The following is a 24,174-nucleotide window of genomic DNA, read 5'->3' as shown; positions in this document are numbered from 1 at the left end:
AGAAATAAAAATACAGTGAGAGGAAAATATATACAGAATTACTTGAGCCCAGAGCAAATGTGATTTAGGAATTTAAACGAACAAAGATGTTACAAAATTAGTTATTTTAAGGTTGCCTGAAGGAAATTAAATTAAGAAATCATCCAATATACTCCCTAGATCCTATAATTAATAACAAACACTTGATGCTGATTCTGGGAATCTCAGAACACTTTACAAAAATGAACTAATTAAGCCTTATGGCACCCCTGCAAGGTAGGGTAATATATTTACTTTTGATTTATATAAGGCTGCCTTCTGGGTGTTGTCACAAAAGATGAGCTTAACGATTAATACATGGGGCAGCCAAAATAAGAGGAGCACAAGATTGAGAAATTTGTCCCAGAAAACATGATAAACAACCTGAGCTGTAATTAAACACACTAAAAATGCTATTTTCCTCAGACAGCAGGTAATTCATCCATGTCAGAAAATGTGATGCTCAGTGAAACAGACACATTCTAGCCTTTGCTCCAAAGATACTATGTCATAAGCATGTGAGATTGAAAGCAGCAGACATCATGTACTTGCCATGTTTAAGAGAAGCAGCTCTCAATTAAACAGCATCTCTGATGGCATCAGGATACTACTGAGTGAGTACCACAGCTTTACTCACACTGCAAATACATATTATATGTGCCACAAGGAGTATGTTATGTTAATGTGTGTCTCAGATTCATTCAATCATACTGAAAGTTGCGTAAATACATATTTTAATATGTGTATAAATGTATATACACACTGCTGACAATAAAAGAGTATCATTTTCCAACCCGGGGTGCTTATTTTTGTAAAAGAAATAAATGGCCTGATTAAAAAGGTGTTAACCACTTGTACAAGAGAACAACTTACACATTCTAATGGGAACATATGTCATTAAGCACAAAGCTTGCAGCCCCAACTCCCCTGAGGCAGTTCACATTCACAGCTCCCAGCCCTACAGAACTGCTTTTCTACTCTGAGACACACACCACAAACCTCTACAGGGGTATGGAAACCACTCCAAAACAGGGGATGAAGTCCTGTGTCTGAAATTTTCTCTGATACATCAACTAGATTCCTGGAAATTATCCACCAAGTTGTTTTCCTGTATCTTTCACTAATGTTAAATTGCAAATAGAGTAACAGATACTTCCGAGCCACTACAGCTGCATGTGGCATGTTCAGCTGGTCTGACACGTATTCTTGCTGTAAAGAGGCACAGAATAATTAATATTGCAAAGGCAGCAGGACTTTGAATTACCAGCCATGTATCCAAAATGACTACAAAGCAACTGTCTGGTTATATTTTACTGACAAGGCATTTTATTTCTATCATATTAAAACCAAATGATGTCAGGAAAAGCCTTTGCGTTTCATATTTGCCCATCTGCTGGGATGGTCTACTTTACTGAGCAACATCTGCTGCCACTTCCTACTTCTGTGGAATTTAGGAGTTCCAACCCTTAATCACATTTTTTCATTTTATTTTAGAGGAATCCAGTTCAGAAATCAGGGAACTACAGCCAGTTTGATGTCTTTGGCCAGTCAGAGGCTGTGAGGTAAAATGCAACATGAGCAACATACTGAGTTTTATGTCAGCAGAAATTAAAATAACATAAACAGTAAAAATAACCAGCAATATAGACTTTATAACATGTGCCATTCCAGTTAGTGTTACAATCAACTTTTGGTGCAGTGCTCTTAACAAAGTGAAGTTGAAATGTGCTGCTTAAAAAGGGAAAAAGGCCAGATTTGCTGCACAATCAACATGAGAAATGTTGTCTGCTAGATCTGAACACCCTCAACTATGCAATGAGGACCAAAGCTATTGCTTAAAAGAAATGGGGCCACTCAGAGATGGCTTTGCAAGGTAGGCAGTATTTCACTTTTGATACTGGAAAAAGAGCAGTGGAGACAATAAGAAAAGGAGAGACAAATGCTGGGGTTTATTATTATTTTAACCATCAGGGTGGATTGTATGAAGATTAAAGATAGTTTGGGAAAGTCCTCAAGCAGCAATTACTGGCTGTGATGACAAATGTGTTTTTATCAGTGTTTAAACCCTCTTTTTGTATGCTCTTGACTCAAAATAATAAGACGTTGAGATTATTTTTCATGCACCTATCTAATTATGCAAAACTCAAACTGACAAAAAAATTAAAAAGTATTGATCTGGTACTTGAATCTTTTACAAAACTAATACATATATAGTTTATATATGTTTGTATTAGTTTTTAATACATACATAGCTTACATTAGGAATTTCTCCCTGAGAAAAGGGAGGAGGGTGAAAATGCAATTGCACTACAGGACAGGGTTTACTGAGATGGTCTTGCAAGTCACTGCCTTGCAATATAATTTTCAATATAATTTTCAATATTATTTTCAATATTACTATTACTTAGTACTATAGCTGTTAGTCCATATCACTGTTGTTTCAGTAATCCTAAATGAGGATTATTAATTAAATAATTATTATTATTTAGAATAGAAATCTGCTTTTTGGATGCTTGCCTCTACCTCGACCAGCAAAGCTGTATTCTGACTTTCTGAACAAAAACATGATCACAGCTCAAGTAATAACATCACAGGAATTGGGGCCAATTCAGCTCAGGAGGGAGGTGTCCTTCCCACAGCTCCCAGAGATGGTAATAAACAGTTTGTCAGCTCTGAGCACAGAAGCAGGAGCAGGATATCATGCCATAAATATTCACACCTTCCTGTCCTCTGAAGGAAAAGTTGTACATAAAACCTTTTGAATGAGATTAAATTTGGTTTACTTTCAATCAGGAAAGCCCAGGATTTGAATTAGCCCTGAAAATGAGTAGCAAAACCTGCATGATGATTACAGTAAACAAGTCTGTGTTAGTAAGCTACTGCATTAGAGAAAAAATGCTGTTTATTCCTTAAGATGAGTATGTCACAGCAAGATTGATGCCTTGGTGAGGTTATTGCTAGATAAATCTGGCTAAGAGTTAAGATTATACTTTCAATATTAAGGGCTTGCATGTGTAATTACCTATTGGGAACAGGGGGCACCCCGAACCATCCTCCAATAAATAGTCAAATTTTTTCTTTACATATATACAAGGCAAGATTGTCCATGTGTTTCAGGAACAAAGTATTTTCTTCCTTTGGAGTTATTTTACTCCTTTTGATAGACTTTAATCTGATGTTCACAGACTTCCAAAACTTTCAGAGAAAAGCTAGAGTAGAGAAAACCTTTATGGATTTAATTTTAAATGATACATTTAAAAGCTCAAGCAGCAATTTTGTCTGTTACCAAAAATTATGAGCAGCTTCTGTTATAAAACCCAGCCATTTCCATACACAGAAATATTTTGAACTAATTTACTTGGCTGATGCTTTACATGTTTGGATTTTTTCCCAAGCCAAATTTCAATAAAACAAAATTTTCTTAAAGTTGAGTCCAGGCACGGATGCTAATAGGAGAGGGTTTTGACTGGCAGAGTATGGGATTGCTAAACTTGTCCTGATAACTGCTTTGTTAATTCTGCTTAGCTAAATAGGAAAGAATAGAACAGTGATACAAAAGTTTGATTCTCAATTGTTTTGCTGCTTGTTTCACAGGACAAGGTAACCCATAGCCAGGACCTGACAAGCACTGACCACTCTCAGCATATCCAACTGAAACAGTCATGGGGTTTTTGTATTTTTTAATTATAGGTCTTCTTAAGGTGATTTTTGCCATCTAAAGTGCTGGTGAATATTTTAGCTATCTTATTTTTTGAATGCCATGCAGGTAGCAGTACTGAGAGCATAGTGTTTCAGGAGAGATGTTGTGAAGGCACCACATATCAGCTGTTTGTATCCAGATATTCAGTTATTTGTATCCAGGCTGACAATGGCAGGCAAAATTAATTCTCACTACAGCTTTGCCTCCAACTGTGTCAGATTTACAGAAACCCAAGTCATACAGCTGTTGGTCTCTAAGATTTCTTAACAACATTGATTAGAGCTGGTGTTTTGCTGAGATAAAACTGGGTGCCATCTGCAAGGGAAGAAATATTTTGCTCCTTAGAGTGTGATGTCCTCTGCCTCTTGACAACTCCTTGATAGCTCCTGTGAGTGCTTCCATGGATAAGCAGATGAGATTTCTAAGGCTGGCTTTAAGGAGAATCAGTCTAATGGGGACTGCACAAGAAACAGTCATAAAAATATTGTGCAGAAGGGTTCAAATTCAGAAGGGTTCAACTGCATTCAGACACCTGAATGCAGTCTGAAAAACAAAAGGGCACTGGGAAGAATCCTTGTATCTAATGCTACAAGATTATATTTATTAATTTTGTTAATGGGATGAATAATGATTAGTGTTTGCTAAGGATTATAATTTTGTGATATCACTTGAATTAAACCAGACTAGATAGTATAAATGACTAGTAGTCAAATCTGGCTGGCTTGCCAGTTTTTTCCCAAAGTAATGAACCATACAGTTTGGTATAATGAATGGTCCATGGGTTCTGATAATTTTTAGGTGTATGTTTATATTGGCTTTTGATCAAGAAGAAGATGGTTTTAACCATTTTAAAATATAGAATATTTAGTGCTGGATATACAAGATGCACTGGTACAAAAATAAGCAATGCACTGTTCATTCCATTCTGTTTCTGAAAATTTTCTTAAGAGAAGGTCACAAGAGCATTTTTAATTTTCTTTGAAGTCACAACTTTGAATTTAGTTACAAATGTGATTTTTAACTATGACATTTTAGGTCTTTAGACTTTTTAAACAGCTTTTCCTTATTTGTAGAGTGAATTCAGAGTACAAAGAGACATTTTGAATGTAAAAATATTCAAATTAAAAACTGTAAGAACTGCATTGCATTTTGTAATCATTGTCTATCTGTTCATGGAAACAAATATTTTTATTGCTGGCTGCTTTTCTTTCCCTTGTGGGAAAAGGATTTTGACTGTCTGTACTCTTGTATGTGTTCTGATAAACAATCTGAAACAAATATCTGGCACTAGGAAGACAACTGTTTGCCTTTCATAAAAATCAGATCTACTTTAGCATTAGTGAGAATTATGAATTTTTTAATATAAAGTCTCAGCTATTTATTTTCTGCAGGTTTCTGAGAGCAGCTAATTTTTGTTCCACTAGCAGGTTTAGGCTGTTGTTCAATTTCAGAAATGTTGGCTAGTTATTTACATCTAAATAAAACTAAAGGGTTGATGAGCAGGCTAAAAGCCACCACTGTAAAATTGTAAAAGATAAGGAGAAGAATAATTAGTAAATACACTTGATAAAATCAATCAGAATAACTTCCTAAATGAAGTCCTAAAAGGTAATCTGAGGCTAAACCCGAGGAGGATGGGGCTCTGAGCAGGCTGTCCTTGCCCCAGGTGATCCTGGTTGGAGCATGGAGCAGGTGATCACCCATGGGTCCTTCCCATCCACCTCCTGCCAGGATTCCCAATAACAGCAAATGTACTTTTCATGAATTAATGCAGCTAATTTCCTGTAGATGAGAAGTCTGAGGAAATACTTATCTGGTTCAACTTCCTCTTAGTCTATTTATATTCAGAGATCTGATGTGCTTCCTGCGCTCGCACAAATTTGTTCTCTTTTAATGAACAAGCTCAGATCACAATTCATATTGCTTTTTGTGCTGAGAACATTAAGGAGAGAAAAATAAGCCAAACAGAAAGCTGTATTTCCCTCATGCCAGTGTCCAATTTATTCTGATGTACAGCTATTTATAGTGTCTCTTTCAGAGATACAGCCAGCAGGTATGTGCTTGGGTAATAAGCCTGTTGCCAAAGAAATAATTACATGATGCTAAATTTAACCATGCTTTTAAGTGCACCAACATCACATAACAAAACACCTTGCTGAAGGCAAAGTGAGCAAACTTGCTCAAACCTGGCTGAAATGGACACCCAGGAACTGTAGCTACTGAAACAACAGCATCATTAATGCTCCCAAAATACTTGCAGATGCTCTCGGATGTCTGACAAAATAGTAACCCCTGTGTTAGGGAAGAATTTTCTACTGGGCTACCCACATTCTGACCTTCAACATTATTGCCATTAAACAGTTAATATCACTTAATGTGGAGGTCCCCTAAGTGAGAGGGTGACCTCTCAATGAAGCTGGGCAAAATGTAAATGATACCATGTGAAAGTAGCTCAGTAGTACACTAACACATATCAGTAAATAGAAAGAGATTCTTTGTGTAACTGTGTTTAGCAGGCAGCTGTGAAAGTCTATAATCAAGAAAATGAGCACCATAAGGTGCTGGTAAAGGTATTAAAATACTGCAGGAAAATACATGAAGTTTTATTTAGATTCCTACAGCCAGTCCAGTCTAGAGGCAATAGAAAACACACATTGGTCCTTTCACACAGCAGTCTCAAGAACTGCTATGTAAAAGGAGCTGCCTTGAATATACAGATATGAAAGTCCTTTCCTTGACTGCTTTAGTGAAATTCTCTGGCACCAAGAAAACCTGGGGAATAATTTTTCTCAAGCCAATTCAGCACTGAGGTGTCTCTCTTTTCTGAAACCCCATAAAACTGATTACCTGCCTTTAAATGCCTGCCTTTACCTATGCAGGTAGATAATAATTAGCTGGGTAAACATTGGTTTTTGCAATTCCTGATGGGCCTTTCTATTTTTATCTGCTTTTCCTTTTCAGTCCCTCACCCACTGGAGGAACAGACAGGATTGTTTTGCTGAGCTGGGGGCTTCTCAGTCCCCCCCACCCCCACCCCAGGAACTACAGATGCTTTGTTATTTAATTCAAAAATGGACCTTTTTAATCACACAAAAGTGTTATCCGTGTACAGTGATATGAGCAGGATTAAGATGAGTCAGTCTGTAATCCAGCATTTATTATTTGCAGTGACCAATTCCATAATGGCCATGTTTGGCTGCAAGGTGGTGGCACAGCCACCTGCCCTGGATCTGAATCCTGAGGCTCTTCATCTTTTCTGCTTTTCTCCATGCAGTAAATCTTTAACGCTCACATTTTAATTCCCAACAGTGACTGAGAAACCCTGGTACAGAAGTAATAAAGACAATATTTCAATGTAACCTTGGGCTAGCCAAAACAACACAAATCATTTTGCCCCAAGGCCATTAAAATGTCTTTCAAATACGGCATCAACTTTAAACCCTGGTTTCAATCTAGATATTACCTAGGCAGCCCCTCTTGTAAAACGCAGTGAAATAAATAAACACCACCTAGCATTTCCACATGCTATGTGAAGAGTACTTGATGATATTACTTACCTGTCTTATTCTTTCACATCAGATGTAATGCATAACCTATGCATCAACACAAACAGCTTTTCCACCAGAAAAGGGAAATTGGTAGGTTTCATGTCAAACATTAGCAAATGGCAATTTGGGTAGCCAAACAAACAAACAAACAAAACCTAAAAAACCCCCCACATTGTTTTATTGGGAGGGAATGGGAAATGAAGCAAGCAGAAGAAATGCAGAATGGTCAATGACACAAATTTCGGTATTAAGTTATATTAAATTCTCAAGCTTTTCCCAAATGTATAGGAAAGAAATTAGGACAAAACAACCTGAGGGTTAAAATATTTTTAATGCTGTGCTCTTGTTGCTTAGAAGGGACAGAATCTAACTCTAGTAACAATGAATCTATGGCCAGCAGAACTGCCCCTCCCTGCTGGTACCACTAAGAACACAACTGTGTGGATGTGACATGCCTGCACAGGAAACCTGGAAGGCACTGGAGAAAGAAATTTGTGTGACTGAGGGAAATCCTCCATGCAGGTGACTAAAGCAAGGAGGTGGCTCAACATGCCCAAAACATTTGGGACCACAGCTTCCTCTATGAGGTTTTTTGGTGTTCAGCTAACAAGAGTAATGAATTTACACAATCAAGTGCTCCTCCATGCTAAATTCAGAAGGGATTTATTTTTCACTGTGGTATTTCTCTAGAGATGTGTGAGTGAATTTTCCTGGTGAATCTGAAGGAAATCTCTATCCAGTTATGCTGAGGCTGTCCCACAAAATGCTATTATAGCATTTGTCAGTCATCCAATAGCTTCTGCTAATTATAAAACTGACTAAACAAAAACGGAAATTACGAGAAAATGATCAGCAGTGGTTCCTTTCAGCCAAAGCTGAGACCTACATAGCAAAACATGTTTGGAAATGTTCTATCGAGTGGTCTGAATTCAAGCAGAGGATAAACAGCACAAAAACACTGCTGTCAATATAACAGCTGCCACCAGATCTGAACTAAACCATGATAAGAACATAAATGATAAATGTCTCCAGACTGTCACATGGGGCCAAATGTAATCATCATTGATCTCATGGCTGAGCCAAAGTGGAATTGGGGTATTTCTGGTGGGAAGCAGAAGGGATCATCATCCCATGCACATCTCTGCAGAGGCCTCCAGATGCTGCTCTAGGGGACAGCCCTAGCAGTGAGAAACTGCTGTTTGCTCCACAGAAATACATGGAGCTCAATGAATCAGCTGCACTATTTATTTTTGTAAGATTATTTTTTGTTCATCATGATCTTCTATTTGCTGAGGTTAATAGAGAAGTAAATGTGAGTTCTGAAGCACAGAATCCTATCAGGTAAGGACTAATCCAAAGGGCACATTCAACAATTCTAATGATGATGCTGATGATATAATAATAATAACAACAGTAATAATGATAATCTGTAGATTGAGCACACATCAAGGTAAAATAGATTTCCATTATCTACATAATAAAATAAATTTTATAGTTTAATTCTGAAAGACGACACTGGTAACAAAGGCAAATTGCTGCTACAAATGATAAGTGGAATAAATAGCCTGAAAAAATTGCATTTTACCTTGTAAAGGTGATGAACACTGTCCATGCTTTGTCTTCAACAATCAGCACCAAGACCATTAGGCCATGGATTTTTCTGAGTGAAACAGCTTTCACATAGATCCTAGTGACCTTGGCAATTCAGGGAGAGAAATAAAGTCTGCTGCTAATGATTCACTAACCTGATGTCTTAGGGTGAAGCAGGACATGACATGAAAATCCTTTTGGAATCATTATGTCAAAGATCTGCATCCAAATCAGTGACTCTTACTCATAAACTAATTAAAAGCAATCAATAGCAGATTTTAAATAGTTTTCTGAATTACAGTCACAGAGGACTGTGAAGTCAAGAGCATTAAAACCAGACTGTAAATAAACTAAGCCACATAGAAATGTGCATTGCACATCCACCTCACCACTTAAAAAACATGACAGTATAAATGTAAAGGCACCACAGGTAATACAATTACTCTGCATTTAAGTACAACTAATGGTCTGATGGGTTTTAAAAGCTCAGGAAATTTGAAGTGAAGACAGGGGTGATTACTCAACCAGAAAATAAAGTTGCAAGAGTAGAAAGTGTGTTGAACAAGATTGGAAAAATTATTACTTCTGTTACTGGTTTAAGTGATTATACTGTAAGATTACCAATGAAATATTTATGTATGCAAAAGCAGAGAGTTTGGCATTTTATTTCATTTGGAGGAAGATAGAAAATGGGGAAAAAGTGGGTACTATAGAATGAAAATCACCCCTAGCAACATCTCTGCACCCTGAATTACCAAAAAGTCCTGAATAGGTGAATACCAATAGTAATATTTCTAAATAATATGTTAACCATATTAAAACAAATAGACATACACATTTACCCTTACTATAGGGTTCCATTAGAAAGATATTAAGAAACATTGATAAATTGCTGGCAGGTATTGTTAGTGATTGTAATAGATTAATTTGATACAAGTGGAACCCTCTATGGAATACTTGTCAAATGCTTAATCAACAATTAACTTGGTCAAATAATTTGGAACAATGGAAGGTGCAATAGATGGCAGAGAAGTGACTGGATGATGTTAAAGAAGCTAACAACAAACTATAACTCTTGGTCAGCCCTGAAAATAGTTGGGTGGCTGAACTTTGTTGGTCCCTTCCAACTGAAATGGTCCTACTCTATTCTATCCCACAAGCAGAGGGAGAAAAGGGCCATTCTTAATCTACAAGTAAGGTCCAAATGCTTGTGGTTCCACACCAGTGAGCAAATCACAACATGACCCATCTTCTGGATAATATCTACTGGGATTTTCCTGAGAGGACAAACAGAGTCCATCTGGCAAAATCACAAAGCACTCTCACAGATTAAAGCCTGATGCTAAAACCTCACTGAAAACCGTTTTTTCTGAAGGCTGATATGCTAGATTTGATTCATGTCAAGTCTTTCCTTTAGCAATAGCTAAGGCATTAAGCATGTGATCCATGCAGCGAAGATGCCTAAAGAATTTCCAGTGCCAAGGCCTGGCAGCCTTCAGGCTTTGAAGATCACCTGTGCTCATGCATCTCCAAGTCCTCCATGTTAACACCAAATAATGATCTCAGAGAGAAACCCTTCCTTGCCAGCTCTGTGGTATTCTCAGGGTCCACAAAAAGTGTAGGGACAGGATTTATTATTTTATTTATTGCAGTAAAAGTATTTTGCATCGTATTGAGATTCTTGTAAGAGATTCCATTTGTCAAGATAACATATACAAGAATATTGCACATATGAAGTGACCATAACTCAGGTCACCCATAATCAATTAGGGAAAGATGGTTTATGATTGCAAACAGCTTTTAAATACTGCAGGTGATGGATTTGCCATACAAAGGTAGTTTTGAAGGGGACTGAAAATAGGGATTAATGGTTGCATCAAAGTAAATCCTGACAGATTAGGGAACCCAACTTTGCAAAAATTTCTTGTAATGATATTTTGGAAGGGAGAGGCCAAGTCCAAGCTTTATCTCCAAATAAAGCAAAAAAGCTTTTGAACCTGTGTCTATTTCTTTGTTTGCAAGACTAATGGCTTGATCCTCAAGAAACAGAGCTGAACTGCCAAATATTTGTTATATTTGAAGGTGTATTCCTTCTCAGAATATAAAAAAACCCTTCCCCCCAGAAACCAATTTTGATTTAACATAAAATAATAGGAAGATTACATTTTTTTAGAAAATTAGGGGGGAAGAAGAGTTGTTAATTTGCTCTAGTAATGACAGAGGATCTTTGTGACAATGGCATGAAAGTTGAAGGGAAAGAAATTTTAAACTAGGACTGTGCTTTACAAACATTATGTACTTCCCCAGTATATGATACTGACAAAGTCATCCTGTTTTCAGAGGAATGTGAAGGAATTTTCGTACCAAAGCTGAAAAGTGGGAGGTTTCCCTACCAAGTTATTCTCCTTTTCAAATACTGTTTAACAGCCAGAAATGATCTCGTAATACTAAGACATAAGGAGACAGGAGAAAATACAAGTTTTTCAAGGCATTATTTTCCATTAACAATTTTCACGTTGTTTCACACATGGCTCCAAGGAGCACCTCCCTGGAGGCCAGGCTGAGTGCTGATGCTCATCACAGCATCTCCAGCTGCAGCAGAGGCTCTGCAGAGGAGGGAGGGATGGGAATCACCTGCCAGAGGTGGACTGCCCACACAGAGCCCAGCCTGCCTCCAGAGCACCTGCTGGGGGGAACACCCAAGGAAAAAGCTCCAGCACAACAACCTCACACCTTGCCCTGGCTTCCTGAAAGCCTTTCCTCTTCTTCCCATGGGACTTGGTGTCTCTTTCTGTATTTAGCTCAGTTGCTATCTCTCAGTACAAAGAAAGAGTCACCTTCCACCACACTGGTCCATATGAATGACAGAGCACATTCAGCCCTGGGGAGCCCAGGGATGCAGCTGAGGGGAAAAGGCTCAGATTTGGAGATAGAGAATATTTCAGCTAATGAATCAGACTAATGTTGTGTGGCAGCTGAGTCCAGAGGCTTTTGTGCAATATCCTGCAATTCCCAAGCTGTTGAATCAGATGTTCTGGCCTGAGAGAGCCCAAAGGCATTGCTTTAAATATCTCAATTAACAATCCCACTGAACATTAAGAAAACTGCTAGACCTGTCAGTGCTGGGTCTTGGAGAAATGTAGTGATAGGTGATTAAGACAGTTGCAGTAATCAAAATTTTCTGCACACTTGGGCACAGAGTGCATGAGTGTAAATATCACCCCAGCCCTGGACCAGCTCTGAGTGGATGCTGCATGACAGACAAGTTCCTCTCATTCAGAAAGGATACTGCACATTAATGTTGTCCTGTGTGCTGAAAATGCCTTACTAATTACCTTTTCATCCTAATAAAGCCTTCTTGTTAAGTGCACCTTTCCAACTGCCTTGGCCTTTAAAGAGCAAAACCACCAAATACATGATGCATGAAGGAAACCACACAGAATATCAACTAATGAAAAATTCACTAGTCTGTTACCCTCCCTGACCACAGAGTTTAAAAGGATCTGGAATTCATGGTGAAACCAGAATTTAGCTTCAGAATTTTTAGCTTCATTTCCTAGTTCTCTACTGCCTATATCACTGCAAATACAATATTCCATCTGATAATTAGAGGCAAGAAAAATTAAAATGTGCACTCTTTAATAAGGCCAAAGCTATGTGAAAAATTTAACATAAAGACACCCCCAAAAGACTACAGCTTAAGCTATTCCATGGCTGATAGAAAGTGGTAAACATTCTTTAAAATAAAAAGCAATTCCCTTGGATCAATCCCTAAATAGGGTTATGATTAAATCGGACATTTGGGAATAAGCTGGAAACTGGATTCTAAAGCCAAGTATTGCTGAGCTCAGCAGCAGTCCCCTGGCTCCTGCTGGCTTCTATCAGTTACAAAACCAATCTGCATTGTATTTCAAACTCATCACAGGCACATGGGGAAACATGATACATTTTCAACTGGAGGCTGAAATTTGGTTTGCTTGGATGTGCATCCACCCCTCTCTGCTCCATCCTACTGAGGATTTCACTGGTTCAGGCATTGTTAAGATATATTCATGAAAATCCTGTCATACAGAGTATTTCCTGCTCAGCCTTTTCTTACCCCTTTTTTATTTGACCTTTCCCATCTGACAGGCACAAATGCTCCTAGTGAAATATCAAATCTCGTTTTGAACGTTCTGGGAGCCTGCACTGTTCTGCAGTTCACCTGCAGCAGGCACCAGGCACTGGGCTGTGACAGCAAACACACACCTACCAGCCCATTCACCTTACCCTGCCTGTAAACCATCTTGGCTCTCTGCAAGAATAATCCAAAATAGATTTTTGCAATTTTCATGAACAGTGAGATTCCTCCATCATTGCAAACTTGCAGCTTTATAGAAGCCACATCTCATGCTTCTGTCAGTGAGCAACACATCCCAGTGGATCAAGTGAGCTGCAACCCTTCCACTGTCTGAATGAAACTGCAGGGCAGCAACAGGCTGGTTTTCATCTCAGGTACCCAATATTTATGCACTGATTCAGTTGAGGATTGGAGACATTTTTTTCTGGATTTTAAAACCAGTAATTCAAAATAAAGGATAGCTACCAGTCCTTAGATATATTAACACTGCAGTCAGAAGCAGGTACTGATGACTTCCAATACCCAAATGAAGAACTTCAGGTAAAAAACAAATTTAAATGATGTATTTCTGAGCCTTCTAGGATTTTGATTTCCAATCCATTAAAAAACACAAGCTGTTTTCCAAGCTACATGATTGTTCTTATTCTCAACTGAGATTTCCAGAGTTTAATCACACATCTCCTGAGATAAGTTTGGAGTATTACTTTTTTAAAAATAGGAATATGATTTGGAAACACATATCCAGGGGTCTACAGAGAAAGCAGGCTACATTTCCTGCTTGCTTTTTAACTGAACTATTTATATCACTAGAACATTTTTTCTTCATATTTTCAACACTGAGAAATGAGTTAACAAAGTAAGTGTGTTCCAAATTTGCCCTCAGCCACAGCCTCTAGCATAATTTATAGCCACAAATGCACAGTGAAATGTGCAATAACTCACAGTATTCTAAGTAATATAGCATAAAACCATGCTGTTGATAATATGGACTTAATAGCATTTAGTCTTCATCTGCCCTACCTATTCTCTTTGTAGAAATGTGTTAAAAACAGCACTACCTTGGTGTAACTTGGAATATATTGGGGGGTTAAATGACAAAACCTCTCTTTTTTTTTTTAGAAACAATAATCACACTTCAGAGAAAGAGCAAGAAATTATAATGCTAAACATCAGGCTATAAAACAGGAGAAAAGAACAGAACTCACACATAGCTCACCAGAGTATCCACTGCAGCTTTCCATTTCCAAAATTTAAAACAGTAGCTCCATGTCAGGAGATGAATAAATACACTGAAGTTTTTAAAAGATTTTTTAATCCCTTGTGTTGAGTCTAACATCAACCACAAAGGTAACCCTGAACTTCAGGGCCATTTTCCTTTACAGAAAGGACTTTTTTGCACTTTCTTGGGTGGAAGGGTAATCTAAACTTACCAAGGGAAAATTGAAGGACGGATGCAGTGGTTGTGTTAAGGCCAGTGGTGGTCTATGGGAAGAGAAGCAAATGTTTTTGTTAGATGAGCAAAACAATACATTCATCACTTGTTTTTCCTTAAAGCATGGAAAATCTCCAGACACCCACATCTCCAGTGCATAGGACTGTTTATCACCAACCCTTTCAGATTGAGCAATCGTGGATATTTTTGTTATATCATTTTGGTTTTTGAAAGCTTATCATATGTCAAAGCCAGAATTTTTTTCACCATAATAATAATAACTACCAAAAAAACCACATTTATGTTCAGCAGGGTCACTTGAACACTCTTTGGAAGATTGAAAAAATTATCTCTGTGGTTTATAGTCAGCTTAGTGTAAATCTGCATATATGGAACAGTTCTCACTTTTCCCAGCACAGAGCAAGGACTAAAAATGATCATAAATAAATAATAAAAATAACATTTATTAACCCTAAAATAATGAACTATTAAGAGGAAACAATGGAACTTAAATCTTCCACACCAAAGGAAACAAAAACCCTTGGTGATACTACATGGTATGTAGAGTGCAATGCTGTAGCAGAATCTACCCACAGCTGACATCCAGAGAGATGGAGAAAAAAGAGAGAAGCACCAGCAGCTCACTCTGTACCCAGCAAACCACCCTCCTTTGAGGCCTCTCTTTCTCCCTTCTCTGAATGCTTCCATATTTCAGGGCCTCAAATTAGAATGGTTCTCCTGAAAATGCTATAAAATAAAAAGCCCCAGTGTGTTGTGAAGGACACCTAATTGTTTTCAATTTATTTTGAAAGCTGAATTTAACAATACTGCTACTTAACAAGCAAGGCATCCAAGAACAAAAGGGACTGGACTTCTTCCAGTGCCAGCTCAACCTAGTTGAGCTATTCATTAAATGATGCCTTTGAAAACAATGGATGGAGATCTGCATGAGTTGGTGTGAGGTTTTGGTGTGATTTGTTTCCTTTCTACATACATATTACATACAGAAAAGAATTTCTTATAAATATTAAGGAATGGCATGTTCACTGAAATACATTGAAGATTAGCTGATAAAAACACTACATGTTCTAACAGATAATTTTAATTTTTAAGCAAGAATAGGAAAGCTGCATTTACATGCATCCACTTTAAAAATAAAGTCACATTCTCATTTAAGTCATTCTGCCAGGATTGTTTCAGTATTAGGTATCACACACTGCCAAATGATAAATTACTTTCTGATTTGAGTTAAGAGCACCTATTATATTAGTTTTCATTCAATTAATTATGTTGTGCAAGTTATAGTTTGAAAACAAAACCTTTATTGAGGTTCAGTAGCTCATATCACCAAGAAATTAAACACATCAGTTATCACAGAAGAGACATTCATGCAGATTTAGACCGTGCTGTGAATCATTTCAGCAATGCTTTGGGAAAAACACTAGACTTACTAAAAATTTTTGCAAAATTCTGCATAGGATTGCTTAGTTCAGACACTGCAGAGAGTATGGTAGGCAGCCTTTAGCAGATATTTTCCTTTGCTTGCAACATCTTTGATGCTATACACCTTTCCAGGATTTTGCCAGCAGTAAATTCTCACCCAGAGACAGGGACAGTTGGTATTAAAACCTCTCTGCCTGCAGTAACAGGTGGCTGCTGGAAATCAGGAGGAAAGAAGGAGGTCAAGGTAGCAAATCAGCAGCTGTTAGAGCTGCTGATGGAAAATATTTTTGCAAATTCAACTCTTCTTGACTAAGTATTGTAAAGCAGTAATTCATGTACCAGGAGCCATTAGCAGGAGCAGAGATTTCATGATCCATTTCAAGCAGGGTCAGAATAGGATTGATAAAAATCATAGAGAAATGAAACAGGTATTAAAATTTCTGACAGAAAGAGGCATGTTGTGAAATTGCCAAAACAACTGCAAATGAGAAACAGGTTAGTTCTAGGACAGTGGGTATTTAAATGTATCTCCATACTCAAAAATAGAACTAGATCACACCTCTGGCCTGAACACTCCTGTGCTCATCCATGGTGTTGAGCCATTAGCATGTTCCTGCAGAAGGGTTTGATTTTTCTGCAGCACTGCCATAATATTTATAAATACTTTATTTTTAGGCTGGTAACTGTTTATAAGCACGATGATTTTTTCAGATCATTATTCAATCACACCACTTTGGTAGCATAACAAATGTTTTCCAAATTCCTGATGTCATGGTAGTGCTACTTTACCACACAGCAATATGACAAATGCAGTCCAAGACTGGATTTTTAAGCCAATTCCTGATTACTAAGGATAGTCTAAATTGCATATCAGCAGGGAGAAGACAGCTAATGAATGACAGTTCAAAACCTCAGAGCTGGGACCCTGGGTTTGTTAAATGTCATAAATAGATTTTTTCCAAGTAGTGTTACTTATACTCAGTACTACAACTAAAAATGAATGTAAAAAATCGGAAAAATACCCCAGTGGTGTGAATTCCCTTTTGCACAGGACATAAACCAATGCAGGCATTCTCAAGGCAGTTAGCAAAGCACAGCACATTCAAACAGGATGCAAAGTAGCAGAGAGGCCATTTAACATCCCTGACAGGATTCCCTGGCTCTATCTGGCTGCAAGGGAAATCCTTATTTATCTGTAAAATCTCTAAATTAGTTTTATATGTGTTGGTGACTTTTATGCACCACATCAGCAATATCTACATTGCATTTGTGTCATTCTGCTCTCAGTTAAGGATGTAAAATTAACCCTGTGAAAAGAATTGTCAGTGTCTGAAATGAAGAGAAGATGCCTGGCCAAAACCACTTCTGTTTTATGGCCCTCTTCCATGTTTGCTCTTCAAATAGCCCTAATCAGCCTCTCCCTCCATTCAGAAGACTGTTGAAAACATGAAAATTAATTCTGAATTACATGGGCTTTGATCTGGTCTTTTAATTTTTCAGTTCTTTCCAAAGCTCCCCTTATATGTACATCATTGCAGCTAGCTGCTCAGCATCAGCATGTGGCCATTGATTTATGTATTGCAATTCATTTTCCACACCCAGATGACCTCAAGTTAATGCAAATTGCACTTGTTTCTTACAGCAATTTTATGACCAAACTACCTCCCTACCTCCCAACAAAATTAATTCTGTCCCATTCATCATGACTCAATCTGTTACATACACTTCCCTGAGACTGGCAGGTGCTTGCTCCAGGCTGCATTTAAGTCTGTAGGATGCATTGTTCACAAGTGGTGTTTTACAACCAAATTAACATTTGTCAACAGGGACAAGAAAAAACGGGACAAGACTAATAAAATAATGAAAGAAAAATGAACCATGTCTCTATTTAATTGTTGGATATTAAAAGAGAACGATGCCAGTTCGAAAACACTGTTCTATGTCCTTGACTTTTCAGTATTTCAGAGATACTTTAAATGACTTGGATACTAGCTGGATCAAGAGACTGTTCCTTGCAAAGGGACAAAGGTTATTGCAACTATTGCAATAACATAATATTGCAGCTATTGCAATAACCTTTGGCTAGCATCTATTGTTTAAAACACTGGGGTGTTTCTGGGTGTACTTCTATGGACCTTGCTCAAGAGCATCTCAGCTCAATACCAAACGTTCTGGCTGCTGGTAATCCTGATTCAAATACCAACATCCCTGCGGCTGACAGAGCTTCCCAGCCTGCCCAGCCCTGGCAGAGGGGCAGCCTTCACTTACCAGCTCTCTGGGGCCGTATGGGTCGCAGAAGGTGGCGGCGTTGCCGTGCATTATCACCCCACAGTGCCCCCCGACCTCGCAGTTACTGCACTCAGACCTGCAGGGAGAGCACACTGTGGTCAGAAGGGAAAGCAGAGACTGCATTTTGGAGGCAGTGTAAACTGTAAAATCAGGCTGCTGGGTCTTGGTGCTCAGGTTGGGCTGTTTGTTATCACGGTGCTGAACACAAAGGTAGGGCAGCTGTAAGTGTGATCCACTGGAGCTGCCTCCTGTGAAAGGCCTTGGTGATTCAGTGTTTGCTCTCTGCAACCTGCCCAATGAGCGGGGACACCCCTCAAAAAGTGGGGTGTCCCTGCTCACTGAATGCAAAGCATTTCACCATGGGAAAACAAGTTGAAATCTTATATATATACATATACCCTGAAGCTACTCTTCTTACAAAATCCTTGTGAACATTTGATTTACCATAAGTAAACCCACCATCATGGAGTTACCACAGAGAAAGCTGAGGACAAGTGGCTGGGATCAGCCCCCCTCCTGCTGGCAGGGTTATTTCCCCAAAGGTCAGGTCATTTCCCCAAAGGCCAGGTTATTTCCTTGAGGCTGCAGTGTAACATGGCATTTGCTGTTGCTTCTATTTGTATTTATCATATTCCATATTCCTAGTAACAGAGTTGCTACTCTGCTCACCTTTTAGGGAAAAAAAACTATGAAGAAATTCTCTGAGAGGCTGGTAAGTCCTGCAGAGACAAATAATTACGCCTGTCCTGATACTTCTTAATTTAATATGAAGGATTTTGTGGGCAGCCTGACTGCAGAACGTAGGGAAAGGCCTGCCTCCCTCACCTTCTAGAGCTAGGGTGTCAGATCTTGGCATGAGGTCCACATTTTCAAAAAACATTGGATATACTCCTGGTCCCCAACAAGCTGCCTGCAATGGTGCTGGCCAACATTGCCTTTGGGCACCCAAAGCACAATTTAAACATCAAACCTCCAGGGAAACACTCCAGAAAAAACATCAGACATAAAAATGTTTGAGTTTTTTTCCCCGTATGAGCATGCCAGTGAAGTAATTCAGCAATTCACACTGATAGCATTTAGGATTTTGAATTTAAGCAGCAAAATAAAATATTCTAATAAAGGAGTATAGTTCAAATCAACATGAGTGAATTAATATTTACTTACAGAAGTCACAGTCAGCAAATAATTTTATTTCTCAATAAAAGGCAAGAAGAGAGCATGTGAGTGAATAAAGTGGTACTTTTAGAGAAAGCACAGAAGCAGAGTTCACAGGGAACATGTTTTGTTGCTATCTAAATTTCACTTGATCCTGAAGTTTCAACAACTGAAGAGCAAGAAACAGGAACTAGAAGAATTTCTGGGATTCTGTAGGATTCTGGCTGTTATAAAAATTATTTTCATTGTATGCCCCTAAATTTTTGAATTTTATAGTGGAGCATCTACCTGGACTCTTGATACATGCAAAGAGACAGATATGGCAGGAAAACTTTGCCCTGAATACTTTATAGGGACCACTTAGTCCTCCCTGAAAGGTCAGGCTACATAATCCAAGGGATATTTAATTCTCTAATTCTCATATTTCAACAGATAAAAAGTGATTAATCTGTTTTACTTCTGTAATGAGGTCTATGAAATATTGTCTGGAAATCCAGGAGCACTGTCCTGCTAACACAGCAGTTTCATCATCGGTTGTCTTTTCTAGGATGACTCCTCTCATACAAAATTGGATGGCTGTTGGTAATCCTGATTCAAACCTTTGTGCTGTCTTTGAAGTGCATTACCTTTGACAATAAACTGCTCATTAGCTTGACAAGAATGCATGAAGAGCAAGATAATTGATCTGCTGCTCCTCAGATCATCGTCATAGTACTACGTGTTTAGAAACGATCCAATTTGCTCCTCTCCTGGTGCAGACAGGAAGGTTAATTTCTTTTCTATTTATACAAACAGAAAAGAGTATTAATTGCCCTGGCTGGGTGCAGCTTTCTACATTATCTTTCTCACCTGCCTAGTCTAAAATCTTAGCACATTAAAATCACTTCAGCTTTCTCTTCACAGCTGGTCCTCGCTGCCGCTGCTGACATGTGTCGCATTTATCGAGATGACTTCTTCTCAACAGACCTGCCATCTCTCTCATGCCTGGCTTAGACAGTCCCACCTCTCTCTGCTATTGTTCTTCACTTTGCTGAGGGGGAAACATCTGCTGTTTCCTCACCCCTATTTGTCATTCCTTTTCCCTCTACAATACCTGAGTATGTGGATATTATATTGACTGATGTCTTTTGTGATGTCTGAACCATAAAGAAGATAAACATCTCAATCTGCCAAGAGATTTTTAAACATAAATCTTTCTGAAGTTTAATCCCACAGTTTTAGTGCAATTTGGAAACCACTTTAGGACCTCTCTCTCCTGTCACAAAGCTTTCCTCAACCTCTTTGCCACTGGAAATATCACTGTACCTGTACATTTCTCATATGCCATGAAGAAGTGATGACCAAGAGAATCTCTGTTTCTTATTGATTGATTTTACATGCTCAACTGTTCTTCATGTCATCTTTGACAAGTGTGCCTTCTGTAAGTGACTGCTGCTTGGTGTGCTGATAGGCTTTGAGATGAAACATGACATCAAATTTGGAAGGAGAGTTTAGCCAGCAAAACACTTCTGTACTGTCTCTTTCTCCTTTAAATGTATTGAATCCCCTGCTTTCTCCAGTCCTACTATTAAAACTGTTTTATACAGAAACATGCATTAATGCCAACATTTATTCTTTACTAATTTATGCATTTCTTAACATTAGATAATTTATCATAGGATTAAACAGAATTTTTTAAAACATTTGTTCTCGTTTAGTTTTAAAACATTTGTTCTGGTTTAGTTCTTATCTAGCATCTTTAAAACATTTTTTAAAACATTTGTTCTGGTTTAGTTCTTATCTAGCATCTTTTTTATGCTCTCTTCTGCAGTTTATGAGGTTACATGGAGGCAAGATGGTCACAGGAATAGATGCTCAATGACCTAGGCAGTCTTCTTCATAGTACACATACTGGACCTCTACTCATCCAGCCATTCCCTGGCAAGTGGTACTGGTGCAGATTCCCTTTCCCAACTGAAGAAATCAGTTAATTCCTTCATTCCTGAGCTTTCTGATCTAACAGTGTCCTGTCAGTTTTCAGAAAGTCTCATGGACATTAATCCCGTGTATTATTTCAATTTTCTAATTGACAAATGTACTAAACACTTCTGGTAGTTCAACAAGTCAGCAGCGGCTGGCTGAGCATGGACATTGGTGCTGCATTTATGGTGTGTTACCCACCTTCACTTCCACAGCTGATACATGTCAGATACATAATACATTGGACATTTATGATTGTGTGAAACATATTTTTTTCACAAGACAAGAGGTCTTTGTAAGATTGGTGGCAAATAAAACCCAAGAAATGGGAAATCTTTGCTTAGGTAAGCAGGCTTTTGCCTATGGGCTGGGGACTTTGGGAATGACCGTATTCTGACATGACTAGACACTGGAAGAAAAAATTATAAACATTAGTTGGATACACCATACAAGAAGATTCTCATAGTGAGTGGTTTCCCAAAAAAAAAGGAGAAAATGCTTCCATTTCTGCATTCCCAGCAGAGAAATCCTCCTTCTTTGTTCTATGTTTCATCTATGTTCACATAAGGATGTGTCCCCTCCTGTTGCCTCCTCTCTCCCTGTCCCTTTCCCACTTTAGCAGTTTCTCCTGTTTTCTTTCAGTCACCAATTTTTTTATTTAGGTATGTGGTACTGTGACTTTTCTTTTACAAGGAGCCTTTCCTTTCTCTTCCTTCTGCAGCTCCAAAAACACTTGCAGCCACTCCTTCCCTGTTTCTGAGCCTCCAAAGAAACAGATGGCTGCTGGGAAGGATGTGTCTTACAATGCATTTGAAAGAGCAGGCAGTAACTCTCAAAATCATACAGTGCCCTTGTGCAAAATAGTTATTTGATATGAGGCCTCTCCTAGCAATGGAGTGACACACAGGCTCTGCTGGGACTCATAAAATTGGACACATAGAGAGGACATAAACTGCTTATCTGGTGCTCTTGGATGGTACATCTCTGCCAGAGCTGCACATGCCAAAAGGGGAAGCAGGAGGAGCGGGAAAATATTAATCACTTCCAAGCCAGTGTTATGTAGGATTTGGGAAGAAAAGATTGGAGGAAAATACAAGCAGTTCTCTTTTCATCAGCACACAAATAATGGCTTCAGAAATGATTAGAGTGGCTGGGTGTAAGTGGCCCCGTGGCATGGCCCTGCTGGGGCACACGAGGCAGCTGCTCCACACAGAGCAGGCTGAGCAGGGATGGAAATGCTGCTCCAGCACTCACTGCAATTGCTTGTGGTAAAGATGGGATTTTAGCAGGTGCCAGGGGAAAAAACACAATTTTAGGGTGGATGGCAACAACTGTTAATAATTCCTGATTTTACTCCCACTAGACAATCAAATGAGAATGAGCTTTCTGCTGCTAAGTGGGCCTTCACTGGAGGCAGAGCTACTGCAGAAATTCTTTGTGCTGAAAAGCTCACGATACATCACTATGGTTTTCTTTTATTTGTGCTCCACTTCTGTTTAGCATTGCTGAAAATGTGGCTTTGTGCTATTACAGGAAAATCTGTCTCAGGATTGTGGTGAGTTTTTGGGCTCTCTCCTAGCACCCACCTCTCTGCACTGACTCACCAAGCAAGGTGGTGAAGTTTATTCCAGAGGGACCAAATCCACATCTTGGCAACAAAAGGAGCAGAAGGCTGGGGACTCTTTTAATCTGATATTTTTCTGTTGAGACTTCTATAAGCAAGGATGAATTTAAAGTTGAGAGCAATGGATAAATAAATTATGGAGGCTCCCAATAGACAAGTCCTCTGTGAATTATGAGGCATCTGCAGGGAAATAATGCCTCTCCTCATTTCTTTCCACTCAAGTCCATTTAACACACTGCTGCTAAAGCTATCTACCTTGGCAGCTATTCTGCAACCCATTAAGAGTCCTTGATCTGTCCATACCCATAAAGAAATAGGGTTTTTTTTGTTATAGTATCACACATCCTTAATGCCTCTAGTCCAGAAAAAAACATTTGAAGAGCTGATACAAAAGGAATGAGAGGAGCAAAAATTGTAGGCACAATTAAAACCTGTTAAAATGAGCATGAAAAAAATAAAAATATCTGTAAAAATCTGTAAACTACAGCATTTTTACATAAGATGGTTAAGCTATGAAAGACCTGCACAGATGGAAAGTTGTGACAGTCCTTAATAAAAAGGAAAATAAAAGTCAAATGTCACAGAATGAATGTATTAACTAACAAACACAGGTAAGTGCTAAAATGCTCACCAAGGATTTATTTGAACAAGATAAACTAACCCAGTAATATATTTCTATGCCTTGTATGAATTAAAACAATAAATTAATTATATTTATAAAATAGGATTGAAAGAAATAGAAAACTCAGAAACAATCTTATATAAGAAAAGGAGGCTCCAACCTTCAAAACTTCATATTAAGACCAAGAGATGTGTTTATCTGGGTATTTTATACTGTATATACACTCATTATACAGAACAGAATTAGTTTTGTACTAAGAGAGATGTATAGCTTCCTCTTCTGGGACATTGCACACATATATCATATTAAATGATTGTTTATGATCACTGTGGTGGTAAAATTATTAATATTGAAGATTCAGAAGTCTGTCTAAGAGTCATCCTTGGTAAAAGAACACTCCTTTTGCCTAAAAGCTGACAGTCTGCCACTGTTTCCAACTCCCACCTTTGGAGCTCAGGGAGCACTGGGAGATTGCTCCTGTAGGCTCCACTAACAGTTATCCCTCCAGATTGTCCTGTTATTTACAGGACAACTTTGGGCAACTTTGGACTATGGGCAAAGTTGGGCAACTTTGGACTATGGCAGTGACTTAAGGAGCCCACCCCTCCCAGGGGTTGATATTTGACTTTATTAACATTGAAGTGATTATTTTTCCTCAACTCTTCCATTGTTTT

The 24,174-nt window shown here is 38.4% G+C and overlaps 1 protein-coding gene across 2 annotated transcripts in view; it reads right to left on the bottom strand.

Moving 5' to 3' along the window:
• Positions 1-24,174, bottom strand: part of RELN (reelin) — a 284,556-nt gene that overhangs the window by 134,814 nt on the left and 125,568 nt on the right. For both annotated transcript variants that reach the window (XM_077179117.1, XM_054631807.2), the window contains exons 7-8: positions 18,120-18,216; positions 14,407-14,458 (exon numbers count right to left, since the gene is read on the bottom strand). In XM_077179117.1, the coding sequence (XP_077035232.1) occupies positions 14,407-14,458; positions 18,120-18,216 (149 nt within the window). The remainder of the gene's footprint in view (positions 1-14,406; positions 14,459-18,119; positions 18,217-24,174) is intronic.

Source organism: Agelaius phoeniceus, chromosome 5, assembly GCF_051311805.1.
Source record: "Agelaius phoeniceus isolate bAgePho1 chromosome 5, bAgePho1.hap1, whole genome shotgun sequence".
Lineage (NCBI taxonomy): Eukaryota > Metazoa > Chordata > Aves > Passeriformes > Icteridae > Agelaius > Agelaius phoeniceus.
The sequence above is the reverse complement of the archived record's forward strand: the minus strand, read 5'-3'. Positions and strand labels throughout refer to the sequence as shown.